General features: G+C 43.4%; 1 protein-coding gene across 6 annotated transcripts in view; it reads left to right on the plus strand.

The window, feature by feature from the left end:
- The window catches only part of NCOA7 (nuclear receptor coactivator 7), a 224,283-nt gene that overhangs the window by 56,414 nt on the left and 145,092 nt on the right, over nucleotides 1–22,777 (plus strand). For 5 of the 6 annotated variants that reach the window (XM_040350372.1, XM_040350368.1, XM_040350375.1 and 2 more), the window contains exon 2: nucleotides 9,215–9,338. In XM_040350372.1, the coding sequence (XP_040206306.1) occupies nucleotides 9,289–9,338 (50 nt within the window). In that variant the 5' untranslated portion in view covers nucleotides 9,215–9,288. Of the gene's footprint in view, nucleotides 1–9,143; nucleotides 9,339–22,777 lie in introns of those variants that run through there. The other variant, XM_040350370.1, reaches the window with a different exon arrangement.

The following is a 22,777-nucleotide window of genomic DNA, read 5'->3' on the forward strand; positions in this document are numbered from 1 at the left end:
GTGGGTAAGCGGTTTGCTGATGTCAACGTTGTGGATAGAGTGGCCCATGGTGAATGTGGGGTTATGTTATGGGCAGGCGTATGCTATGAACAACGAACACAGGTGTATTTAATAGATGGCATTTTGAACGCACAGAGATACCGTGACGAGATCCTGAGGCCCATTGTTGTGCCATTCATCCACGACCATCACCTTATGTTGCAGCATGATAATGTATGGCCCCATGTGGCAAGGATCTGTACACAATGCCTGGAAGCTGAAAACATCCCAGTTCTTGCATGGCCAGCATACTCACCGGACATGTCACCCATTGAGCATGTTTGGGATGCTCTGGATTGGCGTATACGACAGCGTGTTCCAGTTCCTGTCAATATCCAGCAACTATGCACAGCCATTGAAGAGCAATGGACCAACATTCCCCAGGCCTCAATCAACAACCTGATCAATTCAAAGGAGACATGCTGCACTGTGTGAGGCAAATGGTGGTCACACCAGATACTGACCCCCGGACCCCCCAAATACAGTAAAACCGTGTACAATACAATAAGCATGCTGTCTAATCAGCATCTGGATATGTCATACCTGTGAGGTGGATGGTTTGTCTTGGCAAAGGAGAAGCGCACCCTAACACAGATTTAGACAGATTTGTGAAGAATATTTGAGAGAAACAGTCCTTTTGTGTACATAGAAAAAGTCATATAGCCAGATTGAGGTAGAGATATTGAGATACGCTTAAATCTTGCTAAACTACGACCGCCGGCGCCGTCGTATCTTAGCTGTCTATTTACGCTGGCCGCTAGGGGCGTGTAATTTGGAGCATGCGCACTGGGATACGTCCACGGACGGCCCATGCGCCGTTCGTTCAAAACGTCATTTATGTGGGGTCATGCTTTATTTACATAAAACACGCCCACCTCTTCACAATTTGAATTAGGCGCGCTTACGCCGGCACATTTACACTACGCCGCCGTAACTTAGGACACAAGTGCTTTGTGAATACAGCACTTGCCTCTCTAACTTACGGCGGTGTAGCGTATATGAGATATGCTACGCCTGCCTAACGTTAGGCACTTCTTCCTGAATCCAGCTAATAGATTTTTTAGTTCAGCTCATGATAAATAGGGGCAAACACAAAAGTGTTGCTTTTATTATTGTAATCAGTGTATGTCCTATTTACCAACTGCTTCCTTTCCTAAATGAATACAGTGAGCGACCGGCACTGATCACTTACTGTGTCTATTCAACACTGAAGCGTAATAAACTGGTTTACTATGCTTCAGTTTGTGAAGGAACTGGAAGCCTTTAGAGCACTGCCCATTCATTCACTGTCTAGTGCAGCAGAGGTTGTCTGTTTACACCCTTGATATTTTATCAAAGGTCCCCTCAACATGGCTGCAAAAAAAAGGGGAGGCCATTTCAGGTAGACTGTATGGGGACCCAAGCTCCATGACTGTGACCGCGGGACTCCAGCGGCGATCGGGTCCGTGGGTCCCGCGGTCACAGTCATGGAGCTTCGGACCGGTCCCCGGAGCTGAAGAATGGGGAGAGTTGTGTGTAAACACAGCTTCCCCGTTCTTTACTGTGGCGCCGTCATCGATCGTGTGTTCCCTTATCCACTTGCTTACTGGGCACTTAAACCACCTTCGTTCCCGGAGCAATTTTCAGCTTTCAGCACTCTCACACTTTGAATGTTAATTACTCAGTCATACAACATTGTATTCAAATGAATTTTTTGTCCTTTTTTTCATACAGAGCTTTCTTTTGGTGGTATTTGATCACCTCTGGACTTTTTATTTTTTGCGCTATAAATGAAAAAAGGCGGAAAATTTTGAAAAAAATGAATTTTTCTTAGTTTATGCGATAAAATTTAGCAAAATATTAATTTTTCTTCATAAATTTTGGCCACAATTTATACTGCTACATGTCTTTGGTAAAAATAACCCAAATTAGTGGATATTATTTGCTCTTTGTGAAAGTTAGAGAGTCTACAAGCTATGGTGCAAATCATAAAAAAATTATCACACCTGTTGTACCGGTGCCTATCTCATTTCTTGGGGCCCTGAACACGCCAGGAAAGTACAAATACCCCCCAAATGACCCCTTTTTAGAAAGTAGACATTCCAAGGTATTTAGTAAGATGCATGATGAGGTTTTTGATGTTGTAATTTTTTCCCACAATTCTTTGCAAAATGAATATTTTTTTTATTTTTTTTTTCCCCCTCACAAAATTGTCATTGTAATAGGTTATTTCTCTCACATGGCATGTGTATACCACAAATGACACCCAAAAATACATTCTGCTACTCCTCCTGAGTATGGCGATACCACATGTGTGGGACTTTTTCACAGGCTGACCACATACAGAGCCCCAATATGCAGGGAGCGCCATCAGGTGTTCTAGGAGCATAAATTACACATCTAACTTGTTGACTACCTATTACACTTTTGAAGGCCCTGGAGCACCTGGACAATGGAAATGCCCACAAAGTGACCCCATTTTGGAAAGCTAACACCCCAACGTATAATCTATGAGGCATAATGAGTCTTTTGAACGATTCATTTTTTTTCCAAACGTTTTTGGAAAATGTGGGAAAAAAATTAAAACGCAATTTTTTTACGCAAAGTTGTCCATTTATAAGATATTGCCAACACATAGCCTATACATAGCAAAAATTACACCCCAAAATACATTCTGCTACTCCTCCTGAGTATGGCGATACCACATGTGTGGGACTTTTTCACAGCCTGACCACATACAGAGCCCCAATATGCAGGGAGCACCATCAGGTGTTCTAGGAGCATAAATTACACATCTAACATGTTGACTACCTATTACACTTTTGAAGGCCCTGGAGCACCTGGACAATGGAAATGCCCACAAAGTGACCCCATTTTGGAAAGCTAACACCCCAACGTATAATCTATGAGGCATAATGAGTCTTTTGAACGATTCATTTTTTTCCAAACGTTTTTGGAAAATGTGGAAAAAAATGAAAACGCAATTTTTTTATGCAAAGTTGTCCATTTATAAGATATTGCCAACACATAGCCTGTACATAGCAAAAATTACACCCAAAAATACATTCTGCTACTCCTCCTGAGTATGGCGATACCACATGTGTGGGACTTTTTCACAGCCTGACCACATACAGAGGCCCAACATGCAAGGAAGACCAACAGGTGTTCTAGGGACACATAGCATACACATGACAAGAATTACACCCCAAAATACATTATGCTAAGCAAAGGGTAAACAAAAAATGTACCTGTGGTTTTAGTAGCGCAGTTGTCCACGGGACGATAGCACTGGTCCAGGCAGCAGGCAGGGACTTGGTCAGCAAAAGAAAATGCAATTGTCCAGGCAACAGGCATGATGGCATAGGTCCTACAGGCAGCAGGCAGAAGTAGGGCCTCGTTCAGGACAGAATGGGGACAGGGGTAGAGGCTTCTCCCACCCAAATCTCTTTGAAGCCTCCGGGCAACCAGACCCTAATCTAGAATGAGAAAACAAAAACAATAGTTTTCTTCATCCAGAAAAACAATTCTGGAGCCCCTCACATGTGAGACCCCTGTGCTATGAATCCCACTAGTCCACTGGCAGGGTAAAAGATCAGTCCAAGAGGCAGGCAAAAAGAATGGTCAAACGGTCCAGGGTCAGTTCCAGATCAGGCAGAGGTATAAACAGAATCGGTAGGCATAAGCGTGGTCAAATAACAGTCCAGGGTCAGTTCCATATCAGGCAGAGGTATAAACAGAATCGGTAGGCATAAGCGTGGTCAAATAACAGTCCAGGGTCAGTTCCATATCAGGCAGAGGTATAAACAAAATCGGTAGGCAGAATCGTGGTCAAATAACAAGCCAGGGTCAAATACAGAGCAAGCAGAGGCATAAGGGGTGTAAAGGTAAATGGCAGGAAGTGACTAATAATTTAGTAAGGAATGATAACGGCGGAAACAGCCAACTATGCAGAGGCCTGGTTGGGAAGGGCATTGGGCACAATAAAAACGGGTGTCTCTTCTCACTCCTTCTTTGGAGCACACCCGGCATTTCTTTTGGGAATTTCGGCCTGTTGGTCCTGGAGGGATTTTATCTGGGAAGTGGCGCTCGTAGAGTCGGCTTACCACATCGGATCGAATGGTTGCTGGTGGGTTGCTGGGGTATAAAAGGGCAGTGGTGATTTCCTCCTGGTAATAAAGGTAGGATTTGGGTCTTGGAGTGGATTTTCGATATAATACGTAGGTGTTGTACATGGCCAAATTGAATAAGTAAATGGAAACTTTTTTATACCACTGGTATGATCGTCTTGTGGAAAGGTAGGGCTCGATCATTTGATCATTGAAATCGACACCCCCCATGAACTTATTGTATTCGTGGATACATTTAGGTTTCTGGATTTGCCCATTCCTCCTTCTGATGGTAACGCATGTATTGTTGTGGATGGTAGAAAGCACGTACACATCCCTTTTGTCCCTCCATTTCACGGCCAGAACTTCCTCATTGCGTGCACTCGCCATCTCCCCTTTTCTTAGCTTCTTGGTGACGAGGCTTTGAGGAAAGCCCTTCCGGTTCGACCGTACGGTGCCGCATGCGGGTGTCTTCTTTCTATACAGGTTTCGGAAAAGGGGCAAACTTGTGTAGAAATTGTCCACATACAATTGGTAGCCTTTCTCCATGAGCGGGTTTAAGAGTTGCCAAACAATTTTCCCGCTGGTTCCTACATAGTCTGGGCAATTAGGGGGGTGTAGCTGGCTGTCCTTTCCTTCATATATGTTGAAGGCATAGGTATATCCGGTGGCACGGTCACATAATTTGTAGAGCTTCACTCCATAGCGGGCCCTTTTGGAGGGAATAAATTGCTTTATGCCGAGCCTGCCAGAATATTTTACAAGGGACTCGTCAACACAGATGTTTTGGTCCGGGGTAAACAACTGGGGGAAAATTTGGGAAAAATAATCTAGTAGTGGCCGAATTTTATAAAGTTTGTCAAAATTTGGGTCATCTCGGGGAGGGCACTGGGTATTGTCACTATAGTGTAGGAATCGCATGATCATTTGATATCTGGACCTGGGCATTTTTGAGGAAAAGACGGGCATGTGGTAGATGGGGCGTTTTGACCAATATGAACGTATTTCGTTTTTGTGGTTTAGTCCCATACAGAATACGAGGCCCAAAAATTTTTTAAACTCTTCCACTGTTACGGGTCTCCATTGGAAGGGATGGGCATAATAGGATGTGGGGTGACTGGAAATAAATTGTTGGGCATAGAGATTGGACTGGGAAACAATTGAGGCAAGCATGTCCTCAGTAAAAATTAAATTGAAAAAATATATTGGGGCAAAATTTTCTGTGTCCACTTGGACTCCTGGCTGGGCAGTGAAAGGGGGAATGTTGGCTTCTCCTGAATTAGGAGGAAGCCACAAGGGGTACTGAAGGGAAGGCTGGCATGGGACCTACTGGTACGTGACCTTGCTTGACGAGGTGTTGCGGTTCTGGTGGATGGCACAGCGGTGCTGGTGGATGGCACTGCCTCCTTAGCAATACGCCTTCGTCTGGCGGGTGGACCCTCTTCCTCCTCTTCTTCCTCTTCTTCTTCCTCTTCCTCCTCTTCTTCCTCTTCCTCCTCTTCTTCCTCTTCTTCCTCTTCCTCATCTTCCTCCTCTTCCTCCTCTTCCTCTTCACTGCTAACTACCGGCTCATAGTCAACATCAGATCCGGCGTCTGACCTTGCGGAGGAATCCGAATCGCAGAGCTCCCCGTTGCTCTCGTCGGCCGCAATAATTTCGTATGCCTCCGTAAGTGAAAAAGATCTTTTAGCCATCGTTGGCAATGACAAAAGATGGCACGTGGCACTGATGACACTGACAGGTGGCACTGACGGCAAATGGGACTGGCAGATGGCACGGGCAGATGGCACTGATGGCAGGTAGCACTGATGGCAGGTGGCACTGATGGCAGGTGGCACTGATGGCACTGATGGCTGACGGCACTGATGGCACGGGCAGATGGCACGGGCAGATGGCACGGGCAGGTGGCACTGGCAGGTGGCACTGATGGCAGGTGGCACTGATGGCAGGTGGCACTGATGGCACTGATGGCACTGATGGCTGACGGCACTGATGGCACGGGCAGATGGCACGGGCAGATGGCACGGGCAGGTGGCACTGGCAGGTGGCACTGATGGCAGATTGCACTTATGGCAGATTGCACTGATGGCAGGGGCAGGTGGCACTGATGGCAGGGGCAGGTGGCTCTGATGGCAGGGGCAGGTGGCTCTGATGAGAATGCACTGGCTGGTGGCACTGGCTGATGGCACTGGAAGGTGGCACTGGCAGGGACTGTGGGTAGTGTTTGTGTCACTCACTTTTTTTTTTTTCACTGTAACGATCGCTGTAACGAGCACTGTAATCTTTCTCTCCTCACACGCGGTCTGTGTGTAAGGAGAGAAAGCCGGCGATGAGAGATGATCTCATTTGTTTACATTCGAGATCATCTCTCATTGGACGGCTAGATCGAATGCTGAATGGCCGCTGTGATTGGCCATTCAGCACGATCTGTGATTGGCTGTGTCCGAGGGACACGGCCAACACAGTTTTCTGCAGAAGCGCGCTCGCGGGGACGCGCTTTCAGCAGAGAAACGGCAGGCCGTTTAAACACGGCCACTTGGCACTTCAGGTCCGCGCTGCAGACGTATTTTTACTATAGCGCGGATCTGAAGTGGTTAAATAGGGAACCACAATCAATGACGTCACACCTACAGCCACACCCCCTACAGTTAGAAACACAGATGAGGTCATACATAACCCCATCAGCACCCCCTTGTGGTTAACTCCCAAACTGCAATTGTCATTTTCACAGTAAACAATGCATTTTAAATGCATTTTTTGCTGTGAAAATGACAATGGTCCCAAAAATGGGTCAAAATTGTCCGAAGTGTCCGCCATAATGTCGCAGTCACGAAAAAAATCGCTGATCGCCGCCATTAGTAGTAAAAAAAAAAAAAATATTAAAAATGCAATAAAACTATCCCCTATTTTGTAAACGCTATAAATTTTGCGCAAACCAACTGATAAACGCTTATTACGATTTTTTTTACCAAAAATAGGTAGAAGAATACGTATCAACCTAAACTGAGGAAAAAAAAATGTTTTAAATATTTTTGGGGGATATTTATTATAGCAAAAAATATTGCATTTCTTTCAAAATTGTTGCTCTATTTTTGTTTATAGCGCAAAAAATAAAAAACCGCAGAGGTGATCAAATACCACCAAAATAAAGCTCTATTTGTGGAAAAAAAGAATGCCAATTTTGTTTGGGAGCCACGTCGCACAACCGCGCAATTATCAGTAAAAGCGGCGCAGTGCCGAATCGCAAAAACTGGCCGGGTCCTTTAGCTGTCTAAAGGTCCGGGTCTTAAGTGGTTAATAAAAAATAAATAATTGAATTTGACTTTACTGCCGCTTTAAAGGGGTTGTAAAGGATAGTTTTTTTATTTTCTAAATTGGTTCCTTTAAACTAGTGCATTGTTGGTTCACTTACCCTTTCCTTCGATTTCCCTTCTAAATGTTTATTTTCTTTGTCTGAATTTCTCACTTCCTGTTTTCCTCCTCAGTAAACTTCACACCATCATCAGAGCGGTGTTTAGTCAGTCAGAACAGATTACTGAACAGCTTACTGCGGAGAAACAGGAAGTGAGAAATTCAGACAAAGTAAACAAACATTTCGAAGGGAAATCGAAGGAAAAGGTAAGGCCTCGTACACACGACCGAGTTTCTCGGCAAAACCCAGCAAGAAACTTGCTGGGAGATATTTTTTTGCCGAGGAAACCGGTCGTGTGTACACTTTCGTCTACGAAACTGTCGAGAGACTCGACGAGCCAAAAAGAGAGCAAGTTCTCTATTTCCTCGACGGGAATGGAGAAAATTGTCTTGTCGAGTTCCTTGAAAGCCTAACAAGGAACTTGACGAGGAAAACGATGTGTTTCGCCCGTCGAGTTCCTTGGTCGTGTGTACGAGGCTTCAGTGATCCAACAATGCACTAAAGGAACCTATTTAGAAAATAAAAAACAAACCTTTACAACCCTGTTTCTCCTGTTTCACGCTAACCGGAAAAGTCACTCCACCCCAACTTGGACCCTCACCTTCGACTCCTACATGACTATGGATGCACAAATAGGGTCAGTAGTCAGCGGATCCCATCATCTGCTGCGCCTACTACGCCGACTTACCCCCTTTATCCCTAAAAAGGACATTGCAGTCGTGGTGGGAACAATCATCAATTCCAGACTGGACTACGCTAATGTCCTTTATTTAGGACTTCCCAAATACCAAATCACTCGTCTGCAAGTCGTTCAAAATACGGCCGCTCGATTAGTGACTGGAAAAAAACCATGGGAGTCGATCTCCTTTTCGCTTAGATCTCTTCACTGGTTACCGGTGAAAGACAGAATCACTTTTAAGGCACTCTGCCTAACACACAAGTGTATTCAAGGAAAAGCTCCCCAATATCTATGCGAAAAAATAAAAACCCATAACCCAAAACGCATTCTGCGATCCACCAATCAAAACCTACTGGAAATACCCAAGGCAAGATACAAATCCAAAGGAGATCGGAGATTTGCTGTCCAAGGACCTCGACTGTGGAATGCACTACCAACCACCATCCGACTGGAGTCGGACCACTTGACCTTCAGGAGAATGATTAAAACTCATCTCTTCTGAGGTAAAGGATTTCCTTATAGAAGAAATGGAAACAGCGCCCAGAGGCGATTCAGTTCGCAAGTTGTTGCACTCTATAAGTTTTTCACTTACTCACTCACTCACTCACCCCTTTAAGGCCTTGTATCAAAATATTAGAAGTTATTAGTGAATATCTGAAATTTGAACTGACAGACTGTTTCACATGTCAAACAATATCATTTTCAGTTGCATGTTTTTAGGTCAGAACAAACTAAAGGTTGCATAGGCCTGGTGGTAAGTTGATTGAGCCGTTCTCATTCAGATACCTGCAGTATCGCACAATAAGAAAATAATGTCTGTTTACCACGTGTTTGTTTTTCTCTGCACAGGTTTATTTTTCTGTTGGCACATATCCTGTGCCATGTGATCAGGGTAAAGTTTATAACTGCTTCTGTGAAGGGATACAGTTCATGTCTGATTATACTGGAAACAGGTTGTCGTCTCCCTGACTTTAATTCATATTTGTATTGTTACGGCAGGAGGAACCCTAGTGGACATGATGCAGTGACAGCCTGGCTCGGGAACTTGTCGGAGCTCCTCACGGTTTTTCATCATGGACAGCAAAGAAGAAAAGAAAGAGAGAAGACAAGGCTACTTTGCAAGGTCAGTCATTTTACATTGATCAAGGCGCTTTTACAATTTATGCACGGAGCTGACTCAGTATTTAGACCGTGTACTTCTTCTGGCAAAATGCCTAAAACAAGGGTGTATCCTGCGGCAAGTCAAGCAGATAAAATAACAGGGCTTTCCTTCAGTAAATACTGCTAAACGGTTTGCTTTTTCCAGTCAGACAGATGAAAGGGTCATTATACTGTAGTTTGATTGTACTCAAACAGCTGATGGCTCGTAGAGTGTCCCTTCATCAATAAAACAAGGAGAAAATCATATGTTTGGAATGCTTTGCTTCACCCCATAGGTCAGTCCCACCTAAAGCTGATATTTCAGCTGAGTTTGATCCCTCCCTGACTTATTTGGGGAAATTTGGGGTTGAGATATCTGCTCTAAAAGCCTGTGACGTGATTGTACCATTGACAAAGCCAAGCCGATGGGGGTTATTTACTAAAGGCAAGCCCACTTTGCACTACAAGTGCAAACTACAGGTGCAAAGTGCATTTGAAATTGCACTGGAAGTGCAGTCACTGTAGATCCGAGGGGGACATTCAAGGAAAATAAAAAACAGCATTTTAGTCTGCACATGATTGGATAATAAAATCAGCAGAGCTTCCCCTTATTTCAGATCTACCCCTCAGATTTATAGCAAGTGCACTTTCAGTGCAATTTCAAGTGCACTTTGCACTTGAAGTGCAAAGTGGATTTGCCTTTTCGTAAATAACCCCCACTGTGTCACTGTCTAACTGCTGTACACTTTACTGTATAATACATAACTAATGGATCTACCTGTGAGAGCGTGTCATGTTGGTAATGGAATTGTGGGACAGAGATAGAAGCTGCCAGGGAAAGATCTTGGCATTAGAGTCTTTGAGAGATATACGATATAGATATATTTGGAGACATAAATGTTGATTTACAAATAGGCTGCTCTCTTTGCAAGGGTAGGAGCACTTTGCAACGGATTTTGCCCAAGGGCTTAGTGAATGAGGTGAAGCTCTGCTGACTTCCATCATCCAATCATGTGCAAGTAAAAATGCTGTCTTGTGATTGGGTATTCTTTGCAAAGTGAAACTTCACTGCATTCACTAAGCTCTGGGGCACATTCCCTTTCAAAGCGCAACTTCTCTTGCAAAGTGAGCAGCCTATTTACCTTTAGTAAATCAACTTCATTGAGTAGTCAGGAACGTATTCCTGTACATTTTCAGTGGGTGCCAGCAAACTAAATTCTGCACTGTCCTTACATCTTCATGGGTCTCTGGCACCTTACATCTTTGTATTACATTTCTGATGTTCTCCTATCCTACTGTGGCCATTTAAAGGGCCAGTCTGATTCTCTATGTTGGACTTTTAGTTTTTGTTAACCCATGATAAACAGTTCCTCCAGGACATCAAGGCTAACCCAAGACTAATATACTGGTTTTGACTATATTTACTCTAATGGTCGGGAATTTCCGGCAACAAATGTTCGATGGGAGCTTGCTGTCGGAAATTCCGACCGTGTGTAGGCTCCATCGGACATTTGCTGTCGGAATTTCCGACAACAAAAATTTGAGAGCTGGTTCTTAAATTTTCCGACAACAAAATCCGTTCTCGTAAATTCCTATCGTGTATGGACAATTCCGACGCACAAAATTCCATGCATGCTCTGAATCAAGTATGAGATGGAAGCGCTCGTTCTGGTAAAACTAGCGTTCATAATGAAGATAGCACATTCGTCACGCTGTAAAGGACTGAAAAGCACGAGGCTGAAAAGCGCAAATCGTCTCTCACCAAACTTCTACTAACACGACTGGTATTGAACTGCCCTTTAATAGTGCTGTCGTACGTCTTGTACGTCTCCACGGTCTTGGCATTCGAAATTTACGACAACATTTGTGCGACCGTGCGTATGCAAGACAAGTTTGAGCCAACATCCGTCGGAAAAAAATCCACGGTTTTGTTGTCGGAGTTTCCGAACGTCTATACGCGGCATTACTCTGCATCGCATTCTCCCCTATGTTCTGAAGTAACAGGTATGGTGGTGGTGGTGCCTACATTGGTGGAATACAAGTATTGGCTGCATCGGCTACAAATAGCCTAACAGCATTACAAAAGTTTCCCAGCGGAAAGCATTATGATGTCTGTGTATATATTTGTTGTTGTAGGAGACTACTCTCGTTTTTTCAGAACATCTAGTATACTAAGTATTGCTTATACTGTATATTGTTTTGAAAGCCTCTTTAACCTTGGGAGTTTAATAGAGAAAATAGGTCTCCCATGTAATGGTGGAGGAATCAGTTTTTTCTGCTTAGTAATTAACTGGAACATTTTGTAAACACAAAGCTGTTCTAACTACTGTACATTATACAAAGCCGGTAAATCCTCTTATTACCTTTCTAAGCATCTTGCTGCTGGTTGCTCCACTTCTGATTGGTTACAGATAATACCATAGAATATTAGATGATTTTCCACACCTGCAATAGCCACGTGGCACTTGTCAGCAGCTAGCACTCATTAAGACCTTAAAGTAGGGTTGTCCCGATACCACTTTTTTAGGACTGAGTACAAGTACTGATACTTTTTTTCAAGTACTCGCCGATACCGAATACCAATACTTTTTTTTAAATGTGTCCCCAAATGCAGCCATGTCCCCCCACAAATGCAGCCAAGTCCCCCCCATATATGCAGCCATGTCCCCCCCCAAATGCAGCCATGTCCCCCCCATATCCAGCCATGCCCCCCCCATATCCAGCCATGTCCCCCCCATATCCAGCCATGTCCCCCCCATATCCAGCCATGTCCCCCCATATCCAGCCATGTCCCCCCCATATGCAGCCATGTCCCCCCCATATGCAGCCATGTCCCCCCATATGTAGCCATGTCCCCCCCATATCCAGCCATGTCCCCCCCATATCCAGCCATGTCCCCCCCATATGCAGCCATGTCCCCCCATATGCAGCCATGTCCCCCCATATCCAGCCATGTTCCCCCCATATGCAGCCATGCCCCTCTATATGCAGCCATGCCCCCCCATATCCAGCCATGTCCCCCCCATATCCAGCCATGTCCCCCCCATATATGCAGCCATGTCCCCCTTACCGTACATGCTGCCGCGCCGTGCCGCCGCTTGGTTAATACGGGCGGGGAACATTGCAGCTTTCATTTGAATAGCTGTAGTCTTTCGCGCCACGCTGCGTATAGACACTCCCCCTTGCTCGGGATTGAACAGTTCACCCGAGCAAGGGGGAGTGTCTATACGTGCCGCGGCGGGAAACACTACAGCTATTCAAATGAAAGCTCTAATGTTCCCCGCCCGTATTAACCAAGCGGGGATGCGGCATAGCGGCTGGAAGCGTCGGCGGCGACGGGGGGGGGGGGGGGGAGTATTTTATTTCGGTATCGGGGGTATTTGCTGGAGTACGAGTACTCCCGCAAATACTCGGAATCGGTCCCGATACCGATACTAGTATCGGTATTGGGACAACCCTACCTTAAAGTATACCTGAAGTCAAAACTTTTTATTTTCTTTAGTTTTGGATGGAGTGGAGAAGCATTAGAACCATTGTCAGCTTTTATTGCTGTCTGTGTCCCCATTAGGGAGCTTCACCCTCTCTATTTGTCCTCTTTACCATTATCGTTAAAAGTGAAAGTAGAAAGAAAATACCAAATTTTGGGTTGTCTGCAAAAAAATAATTAGGGGGGAAATCTTTCAACGGGGACACAAGTTCTGGTGACCTGGGGATTCAAAATTACTTTTTTTGAAGGGATTTACTCTCAGGCCTTGTACACACGACCGAGTTTCTCGGCAAAAACCAGCAAGAAACTTGCTGGGATTTTTTTTTTGGCCAAGGAAACCGGTCGTGTGTACATTTTTCGACTAGGAAACTGTCGAGGATCCCGTCGAGCCAAAAAGAGAGCATGTCTTCTTTTTCCTCGACGGGAATGGAGAAACTTGCATTGTCGAGTTCCCCGACAGCCTAACAAGGAACTCGACGAGGAAAACGATGTGTTTCGCCCGTCGAGTTCCTCGGTCGTGTGTACGAGGCTTCACTTCCTGTTTTAGCTTAGGAAAGTATTAAATCCCCCCATTGGGACACAAGGCATAAATAAACCCTCCCTCACTCTATCCATAATAAAAAATAAAAGTTTTGCCTAGTTCGAGTATTGTAATCAAATTCTGGTTCATATAAAATTTTCACGAGCTAAAATTATGTGACGTTTTGTCATCACATACATTTCTTTAAAAAAAAATGATAATAGCTTTGTGTTGACACATATCAGCGTGGCACTATTTTTTTCTAAATATGTTGTTCCTATAGGATTGTCGATATCACATTAGACATCTATACACTATACACTGGAAAAGTAAGGACTCATATCCTTTGGCAGTCTGGATTGCATTTATGCATAATTGTTAAAACCTTCAAATTCTTACCAGGAGCCTATTACAATGACCATGCCAGGCACTGCTAACACATACCTGCTAGAATATCGCTAGCATATACAGAAATCCAAAGGGCCTGGACAGCTGTATTCACCATAGATATCTGCTGATCATTTATGGTGAAAACTCCAAACTTTTTTTCATTACACAATAAAGAAGACAGGGAGATTTACCAAAACTGAGAGTGCAAAATCTGGTGGTGAAGCTACCAGGTTTTATTGTCAAAGCTTTATTGGACAAACTGAAGTTAGAAACTGATTGGCTACCAAGCACAGCCGCACCAGATTCTGAGTGCACTAGTTTTAGTAAATCTCCCCCACAGTTCTGAAAAAAAGGAGCACTAAGACAATACTAGTTCATGTTTTTCAAAAAAATTCCTAAAATCCACTAATTGTCTGTTTGACATGTTCCACTGATATCCATGACCATACTCCCTTGTCAGCTGGCAGCTGGGTATACACACATATTAACGCAGCTGTACTTGCAAGGTTTTGCTGACAGATAGATGAGGGAGCAGCTGCTTTTGTAATTACACTGCTTTTTTCTACTAAGTAACCATAAAGAGTTGTGCATTTTTTATTGTTCAGATGAAATTATACCGCTAAAATTGCAAACTACATTTACTAATGTCTTATCAGAAAGCATTGTATACAATGTTGCAGGCATTGTAAAATGCGTTAGAACAGCCTTTCCCAGCCCTTTTACCCCCAGAAGAACCCTTGAAATAATTTTCAAGTCTTAAGGAATCCCTGCTAAAACCAGTCCATTGAGGTCATTGGGAAAAATGTTTCTTCTACTGGTGGCCAGTGGGAAGAATTCAACCCTCAGGCCTCGTACACACGACCGAGTTTCTCGGCAAAAACCAGCAAGAAACTTGCTGGTTAAAAACTTATGAAACAAAAAAAAAAGAAACTTGCTGGGATTTTTTTTTTGCCGAGGAAACCGGTCGTGTGTACATTTTTCGACAAGGAAACTGTCGAGGATCCCATCTAGCCAAAAAGAGAGCATGTCTTCTTTTTCCTCGACGGGAATGGAGAAACTTGCCTTGTCGAGTTCCTCGACAGCCTAACAAGGAACTCGACGAGCAAAACGATGTGTTTCGCCCCTCGAGTTTCTCGGTCGTGTGTACTAGGCCTCACGGACTGCTAAAGAAAACTGGTGTGTCATGCAGTTGGTTCTGCCAAGTTGAGTTGACCCCAGAATTATGCAGGCAACATCAGTTATAAAGGTCAATAGCCTCAAGAATCAAGAATCAGGTCAAGAATTCCCTAGCAACGTCTGGAGGAACCCCAGGGTTCCTCAGAACCATGGCTGAGAAGGGCTGCTGTAGAGGGACATGTTGCTGTCTGGCTAGCGAATGTGAGCTTGTTCTTTAAAAAGATTTCAGATTTTAATTTGAAAGAAGATAGCAAAGCATTAGAGTGGTGTTCGCAGCTGCTAAACAATGGTTTTCCAACACTGTAATTAGAGCTGAAGTAAATTTTTGTTAAATACTTTTAAGTGCTATTTAAATGTAATGCTTTTTTTCTGCTGCTATTGCTGCTAGGCTGGGTGCGGTAACACACTTTATGCAGCATGTAAAAAAAAATTCTAACAGTGGACCATAACACTTGCCAGTGCTTTAACATGCATTGTAGTGTGCTCCTGAACTGCAGGCAAGGTCCCCCTTCCCCCTGGCTTCCATACTGCAGGGAGTGACTTCTTGCTCCTTCCAACAGGATCCTAGGAATACAGAGTAGTCCATTCATTCAATGCAATTTTTTTAATTCCTTTTACAGCTATTTGTAAAGGGGAATAGAACAGAGTGACTAAATAAACCTGGCTGTTTTAGTGACATCTCTCCTTTGTCAGCTAAGTTCATTTAGCCTTGTAGCAGCACAGGCTAAAGGAGAGTGAATTGTGCATGTGCGGATTTGGAACATGGAGACATGCTCACTCCTAGGATGCTGTGAGTGGGCTCCTAACAGAACTTGGACAGGGCAGGTTGATCACCTCAGTGGGAGTTTTTCTGGCAGGCTTAGGGTATGTCCTCTATGGTCTAGTGCAAGAGGCTCCAAACTTTCTAAACACAGGACCAGTTTCCCGTCCTTCAGACTTTAGGGTGGCTGGACTGTGGTCATTGGAAGTAGAAAAGGTCCCGATGTCAGTGGGAAAAAAATGTACCCTATCATTGGTGTTATTGAGAGGATGACACTGTCTTATTTGCCTAAAAAAAGTAAACTTAAGTCCCGATCACCCCACAGACCGACACACCCTTGAAACATTTTTACATGAGTAAATGGGAGCAGATATTGAGTAAACAGTTGTTTCCAGAGGAAAGGAGTATAATTGGGAAACACAAGCCAAGTATCTGCACTGTTTTTAGGGGAAAACAATACAAGATCCTATAATATTGGCTTCACACTCTTGTCTTTCTACATACTCTCAATCCCAAAATATCTGAAACCGGCTGATGTGCCACCAACAATCAGGAACACTCTTATCATATATTTTGGACTTGCCCTTAAGCCATATTGGCAAACAGTGGAAGCCCAGTCTACGCTCTTCTTCAAATTAAAATTCCACTGGATTCTTCCATATGCTTGTCGGGCCTTCCCTCCACAGACAGTATCTACACATGCCAGAAGGTTACTTCTCCATGTTCTTACCGCAGCCAGATGTTTAATTGCATCACATAGGAGGGGCATACTCAGACCAACCAACCCCTCATTAGAGAGGTGAAACTTATAGAAGCTCTTACTGCAAGATTAAAAAACACTCTCACTATCTTCAAATGGGTATGGGATCTCGCCTTGATGCCTCTCTTTAGTATATATCCTACAATCAGGCCCGGATTTCCCACAAGGCCACTGAGGCCAGGCCTTGGGGCGGCAGGGCGCCAAGGGGCGGCAGCGGCATGGAGTCCCCCGAGGCCCGGAACATACAGTTAAGGGCGGTAAGTTATGGGGGAATCCTAGGACTCTTGTTTTGGAGGTGACAGGGTCAATAAAGAGAACATGTCACCTCCAATTTCTATCACACAGGGAATTGTTTTCTCCTGTGTGATAGCAAAAAAAGTGAAGTGAAAAAAAATTGATAAAAAATAAATAAATAATAAGAAATAATAATTAAATTAATAAAATAAAAATGTAAAGAATAAGAAACATAATAAGGAAAATAATAAGAAAATTATACAAAACTTTTTTAACTAACCGCGCCGCCCATTCTCCGTTGATTTGGGGGGGGTTCGGTTGGCGGGGAGGGGGTGCATTGCGGAACCTGGCCTTGAGGCGGCAGGGAGAGCAAATCCGGCCCTGCCTACAATATCACTTAGGACCTGATTTAGGCTGTCAGTTGAGTTTTATAATACAACCCAAACCCCTTTCCAACCCTGTTGCTTATTTCCGTGCTCATATATTGTAAAGATAATGTTTGCTCTTCTTGTTGTTTGTGTTTGCTGCTATCTCTACTGCAGACACTCATCTTCAGGGCATGCTGCCCGAAAGATATCGCTAAATGTTCTCAGTCATGGGACCTATATATTTTGATTAAATGACTTCTCTGAATAAGAAGCCTTGACTTTGTATACTATATACAGTAATATGTGCTTTTACCACCTGTCACATGCTTACACAATTGAGACAAGTCTATGGCTCCATCATTCTCCCAATGCTGTCTGTGTATTTATTGGCATTTTCCCTTACTTCCTGCCATAGTGAGTGTTTTCACTGGGCAAATAGGATACAGATATAAAATCAAAATCCTGACTCTGGGTTTCTCAACCAGGGTTCCATTGAACCCTAGGAACCAGAGGTTCTCTGAGCAATGAGCAATTTCTACCTCTCAGATAAGTTTCCACGAACACCATTGATCTTTTTAGTATCTGTAGCAAGGTGATTATTCCCAATGACCACATTCTGCCCACTGACCATCATACTAATGTTTCATGAGTTGTAGATAAAGTAATTTTTGGCAGGGGTTCCCTAAGACCAGAAAGTCTTCTATATCAAGTCAGAAAACATATATAACTCCTTGAGTACATTCGGCTGAATTAACATACACTGCCACCTGTCACAGGGCTCCTAGAAGGATGGTCCCAAAGCTATGTTCACATACAGTGCCTTGCGAAAGTATTTGGCCCCCTTGAACTTTGCGACCTTTTGCCACATTTCAGGCTTCAAACATAAAGATATAAAACTGGAACGAAATTTATTGGATATTTCAAACTTTTTTAACAAATAAAAAACTGAAAAATTGGGCGTTCAAAATTATTCAGCCCCCTTAAGTTAATACTTTGTAGCGCCACCTTTTGCTGCGATTACAGCTGTAAGTCGCTTGGGGTATGTCTCTATCAGTTTTGCACATCGAGAGACTGAAATTTTTGCCCATTCCTCCTTGCAAAACAGCTCGAGCTCAGTGAGGTTGGATGGAGAGCGTTTGTGAACAGCAGTTTTCAGTTCTTTCCACAGATTCTCGATTGGATTCAGGTCTGGACTTTGACTTGGCCATTCTAACACCTGGATATGTTTATTTGTGAACCATTCCATTGTAGATTTTGCTTCATGTTTTGGATCATTGTCTTGTTGGAAGACAAATCTCCGTTCCAGTCTCAGGTCTTTTGCAGACTCCATCAGGTTTTCTTCCAGAATGGTCCTGTATTTGGCTCCATCCATCTTCCCATCAATTTTAACCATCTTCCCTGTCCCTGCTGAAGAAAAGCAGGCCCAAACCATGATGCTGCCACCACCATGTCTGACAGTGGGGAGGGGGTGTTCAGGGTGATGAGCTGTGTTACTTTTACGCCAAACATAACGTTTTGCATTGTTGCCAAAAAGTTTGATTTTGGTTTCATCTGACCAGAGCACCTTCTTCCACATGTTTGGTGTGTCTCCCAGGTGGCTTGTGGCAAACTTTAAACGACACTTTTTATGGATATCTTTAAGAAATGGCTTTCTTCCGGACACTCTTCCATAAAGGCCAGATTTGTGCAGTATACGACTGATTGTTGTCCTATGGACAGAGTCTCCCACCTCAGCTGTAGATCTCTGCAGTTCATCCAGAGTGATCATGGGCCTCTTGGCTGCATCTCTGATCAGTCTTCTCCTTGTATGAGCTGAAAGTTTAGAGGGACGGCCAGGTCTTTGTAGATTTGCAGAGGTCTGATACTCCTTCCATTTCAATATTATCTCTTGCACAGTGCTCCTTGGGATGTTTAAAGCTTGGGAAATCTTTTTGTATCCAAATCCGGCTTTAAACTTATCCACAACAGTATCTCGGACCTGCCTGGTGTGTTCCTTGTTCTTCATGATGCTCTCTGCGCTTTAAACGGACCTCTAAGACTATCACAGTGCATGTGCATTTATACGGAGACTTGATTACACACAAGTGGATTCTATTTATCATCATTAGTCATTTAGGTCAACATTGGATCATTCAGAGATCCTCACTAAACTTCTGGAGAGAGTTTGCTGCACTGAAAGTAAAGGGGCTGAATAATTTTGCACGCCCAATTTTTCAGTTTTTTATTTGTTAAAAAAGTTTGAAATATCCAATAAATTTCGTTCCACTTCATGATTGTGTCCCACTTGTTGTTGATTCTTAAAAAAAAATTAGTTTTATATCTTTATGTTTGAAGCCTGAAATGTGGCAAAAGGTCGCAAAGTTCAAGGGGGCCGAATACTTTCGCAAGGCACTGTAGGATGAAAACGAGTGCTGGAGCCCACACAGGGAAGCAATGTAGTTCAATAACCAACAATTGTGGAACTTTGCACTATGAAAGTCAGGTTAGTAGACTTTATGATCAAATATAGTTGGATATATAACGTGTGTTGGATGCTTCTTTAAAGAACTTGTCTAAACCTTATTACCTATACAGATATTAGCAAGACATGGGGGATATTAGGTTTATGTTGAGCAATGTTTGTATCTAATACATCACCTTTGCCACCTACATAATAAAAGTAATATGTGCTATGTGAATATGAACGGAACTATTTAGGTTTTCCCTAAATAGGACTAAGTCATAGAAAATCTTTAAAGGGTTTGTAAAGGAATTTTTTTTTATCTTAATAGCTTCCTTTACCTTAATGCAGTGCTGTTTTCATGTCCTCATTGTTCGTTTTTGCTCTCAAGTTTCTGTAATTCTTCTCTGATCTCCACACTTCCTGGTTGTCTGTTTCCTGATGACCACAGTACTGGGAGCTTTCTCTCTGTGGTCACTAACTTCAAGGAGGTGTGATTACTGTGTGTCTAGTTTTTAGTTTCGTTTTCCAAACCATCACTGCTCTATGACTCTGTATGCTCTGTAGGGCAGGAGGCAGGAAACAACATGCAAAAACGAAACTAGAAACTACAGGTACATTATATGATTGATTTTTATCTATTTTCAATAGTTTTTAAAAGGAATCCGTTAACTATTATGTCTCTATACCCTGTAAACAGTCATTTCAGATAAAAAAAATGTTTTAATTTACAACCCCTTTAATCATGATGTGGCAGATATTTTTAGTGCCCTTTTTCCATTTAAAGCGGATCTCCACTCTAAAGTGGAGTCCCGCTGATCGGCACCCTCCCCCCCTCCGGTGTCACATTTGACACCTTTCAGGGGGGAGGGGGGTGCAGATACCTGTCTACAGACAGGTATCTGCACCCACTTCCGGCCCTACGATACGGGCAAAGGACGGGTTTTTTTTCCCCTTCCCGTCCGTCCCCCGTTGTATGCTGGGAACACTCGGCTCCCAGCACACAGCGGGAGCCAATCGGCGGGCGCAGCGCGACTCGCGCATGCGCCGTAGGGAACCGGGCAGTGAAGCCGGAGCGCTTCACTTCCTGGTTCCCTCACCGTAGATGGAGGGGGGAGCAGCAGGGTGACGAGCGATCGGCTCGTCATCTGCTGCGATCACCGCTGGACTCCAGGACAGGTAAGTGTCCTTATATTAAAAGTCAGCAGCTGCAGTATTTGTAGCTGCTGGCTTTTAATATATTTGTTTAGTGGCACATCCGCTTTAAGCTGTTCTTTAAGTCACCAAAATATAATAGATTGGGTGTGGAGAAGATCACTGACAGGCTTGGGGCTACTAGCAGCTGCTCTACCAATTCAAAGAAAGTACCTAAGGCTACTTTCACACTAAAGCGCCCCTAAAACAGCCAGTTGTTTTTGCGGTGCTTTAGCGGTATTTTAGTGGCGCTTTTCAGGCGCTAACTGGCCAGTTTGTTTAAGGTCTTAAAGAGTTTGAAAAGGGAGCTTGCATGATTTCAGGCACTTTTCAGATGCTATTTCTAGCGCTAAAACTCCTGAAAACTGCCTCAGTGTGAAAGGGGTATTTAAAGTGTTAAGTTACCTTTATTATATGTCTCAAATTGAAAGATTTTTTAGCACAATCAGTTTGCCAGTTCACCCCTTCTGTTTTCTCGTGGTATGCCCCTAGGCCCTTAGGCAAACTATGAGGACCTACGGCTCCTACCGTTAGGTCGCCCAGTTAATACTTTGTATTTTTAAAAATGTTTAGTTGCACGAGATATTACTAATGCCTTTATGCCATGTTTTCTGTTGTGTACCCCCTGCGTGGGTGATCGGCTGTCATTAAACTTTTGTGTGCAACATTGAAAATGATTGTACCAAAAATACATTTTAAAACAATACTGTATTGAGGTTGAAATTTGTGCTTTTACTTGGAAAAGAATACCTAACCTAATAAAACTAATTTGTACTGTTGACTGTGAATAAATTGGCTATTTTGATGAAGATTATGATTACTCTTCCCTCCACCCACACATTTCTGAAATCACAAGCTGCAGCAGTTAGTACAGCAGTCATTGCCTAAAGATTCACAGGCACCTAATTGCTAAGAAGATTAGCTGGGGGTTTTGTGGTACTGTGGTAGCTACTTATACCTCAAAAAGATACAAAAAAAATGTAATTTTCAAAATGGAAATAATACTTTTTCCTATTCCCTTTACTGATAAGCAAGATTACAATTTTTCCAAAGGGTCCAAAAGTTAACGTCCACCTGCACTATAGGTCCCACCACTGCACCAGAGTATTGTAAATTACTGAAGTATGATAATGAAGCCGCCACTTAAAAAAAAACAAATGATCATAAATATCTACATATAAACTAATATAGTATAGTATAGTAATATAGTATAGTAAATAGCACACCGCATGCAAATGGTGACTCCACTCCCCTTTAGGTGTCCACTCACCAGATGAAGTTGCCTTGCACTCTCATGCTTGGCAAATTAGCTTTAACCCACACAGGGTAAAATAATCCATCGCTCTCCAATCCTTAATGTTGATCCCATAGATAATCCACAAAGTAACAAAGTGCTCCAGTAGTGCAGTAACATTTGATAAAAATGTATTAAAGTTAAAAGGCTTTAAACATTGCACTCACATTAGATCAGATAAAAATATGTATGTAATAAATCCACTGCAGCAGCATGAGACTGACATAACATAGTCACAGCAGACCCAGCGTGTGTATAGTGGTATCTCACCCACACCAAAAAATCGTCACCGCCAAAACATCACTTCCAGTATTACGTCTGATGTCAGTATTGGTTGCCGTACAGCCACTTCCCGACACGTTTCGTCATAACGATCTCCTCTTGGGATTGCTAGCAAGTGGTGCTGCTGCAGTTCATTTATTACATGCCAAATTGCAGCCTATTGCCGACAATGGCACCGTCCGAATCAGTGTGACGCCAACTTTGCGGCGCGGTTTCCAAAAGCAATTCCTGATTCGGGGGCGATTTCAATAGAACCTGCACAGATGTCTTTCAAATTGCCCCCGAACTCGCAATGAAATGCGGGTTTGGAAACATGGGAGTTCAGCTGACTGAACTCGCACAATTTCAAACCCGCCTTCAATGTGAACGTACCCTTACCGTGAAAGCTTAATTGAACTGATTAGTTACTATGCACAGCTGCACCAGATTCTGTGTGCGCCAGTCTTAGTAAATCTCCCCTGTAAGTGGGGGCAATTTGGAATAAAAGGTATTTACAAAAATAAAATGTGATTGTGTG

Source organism: Rana temporaria, chromosome 4 (assembly GCF_905171775.1).
Source record: "Rana temporaria chromosome 4, aRanTem1.1, whole genome shotgun sequence".
In the NCBI taxonomy this organism is placed as follows: Eukaryota; Metazoa; Chordata; class Amphibia; order Anura; family Ranidae; genus Rana; species Rana temporaria.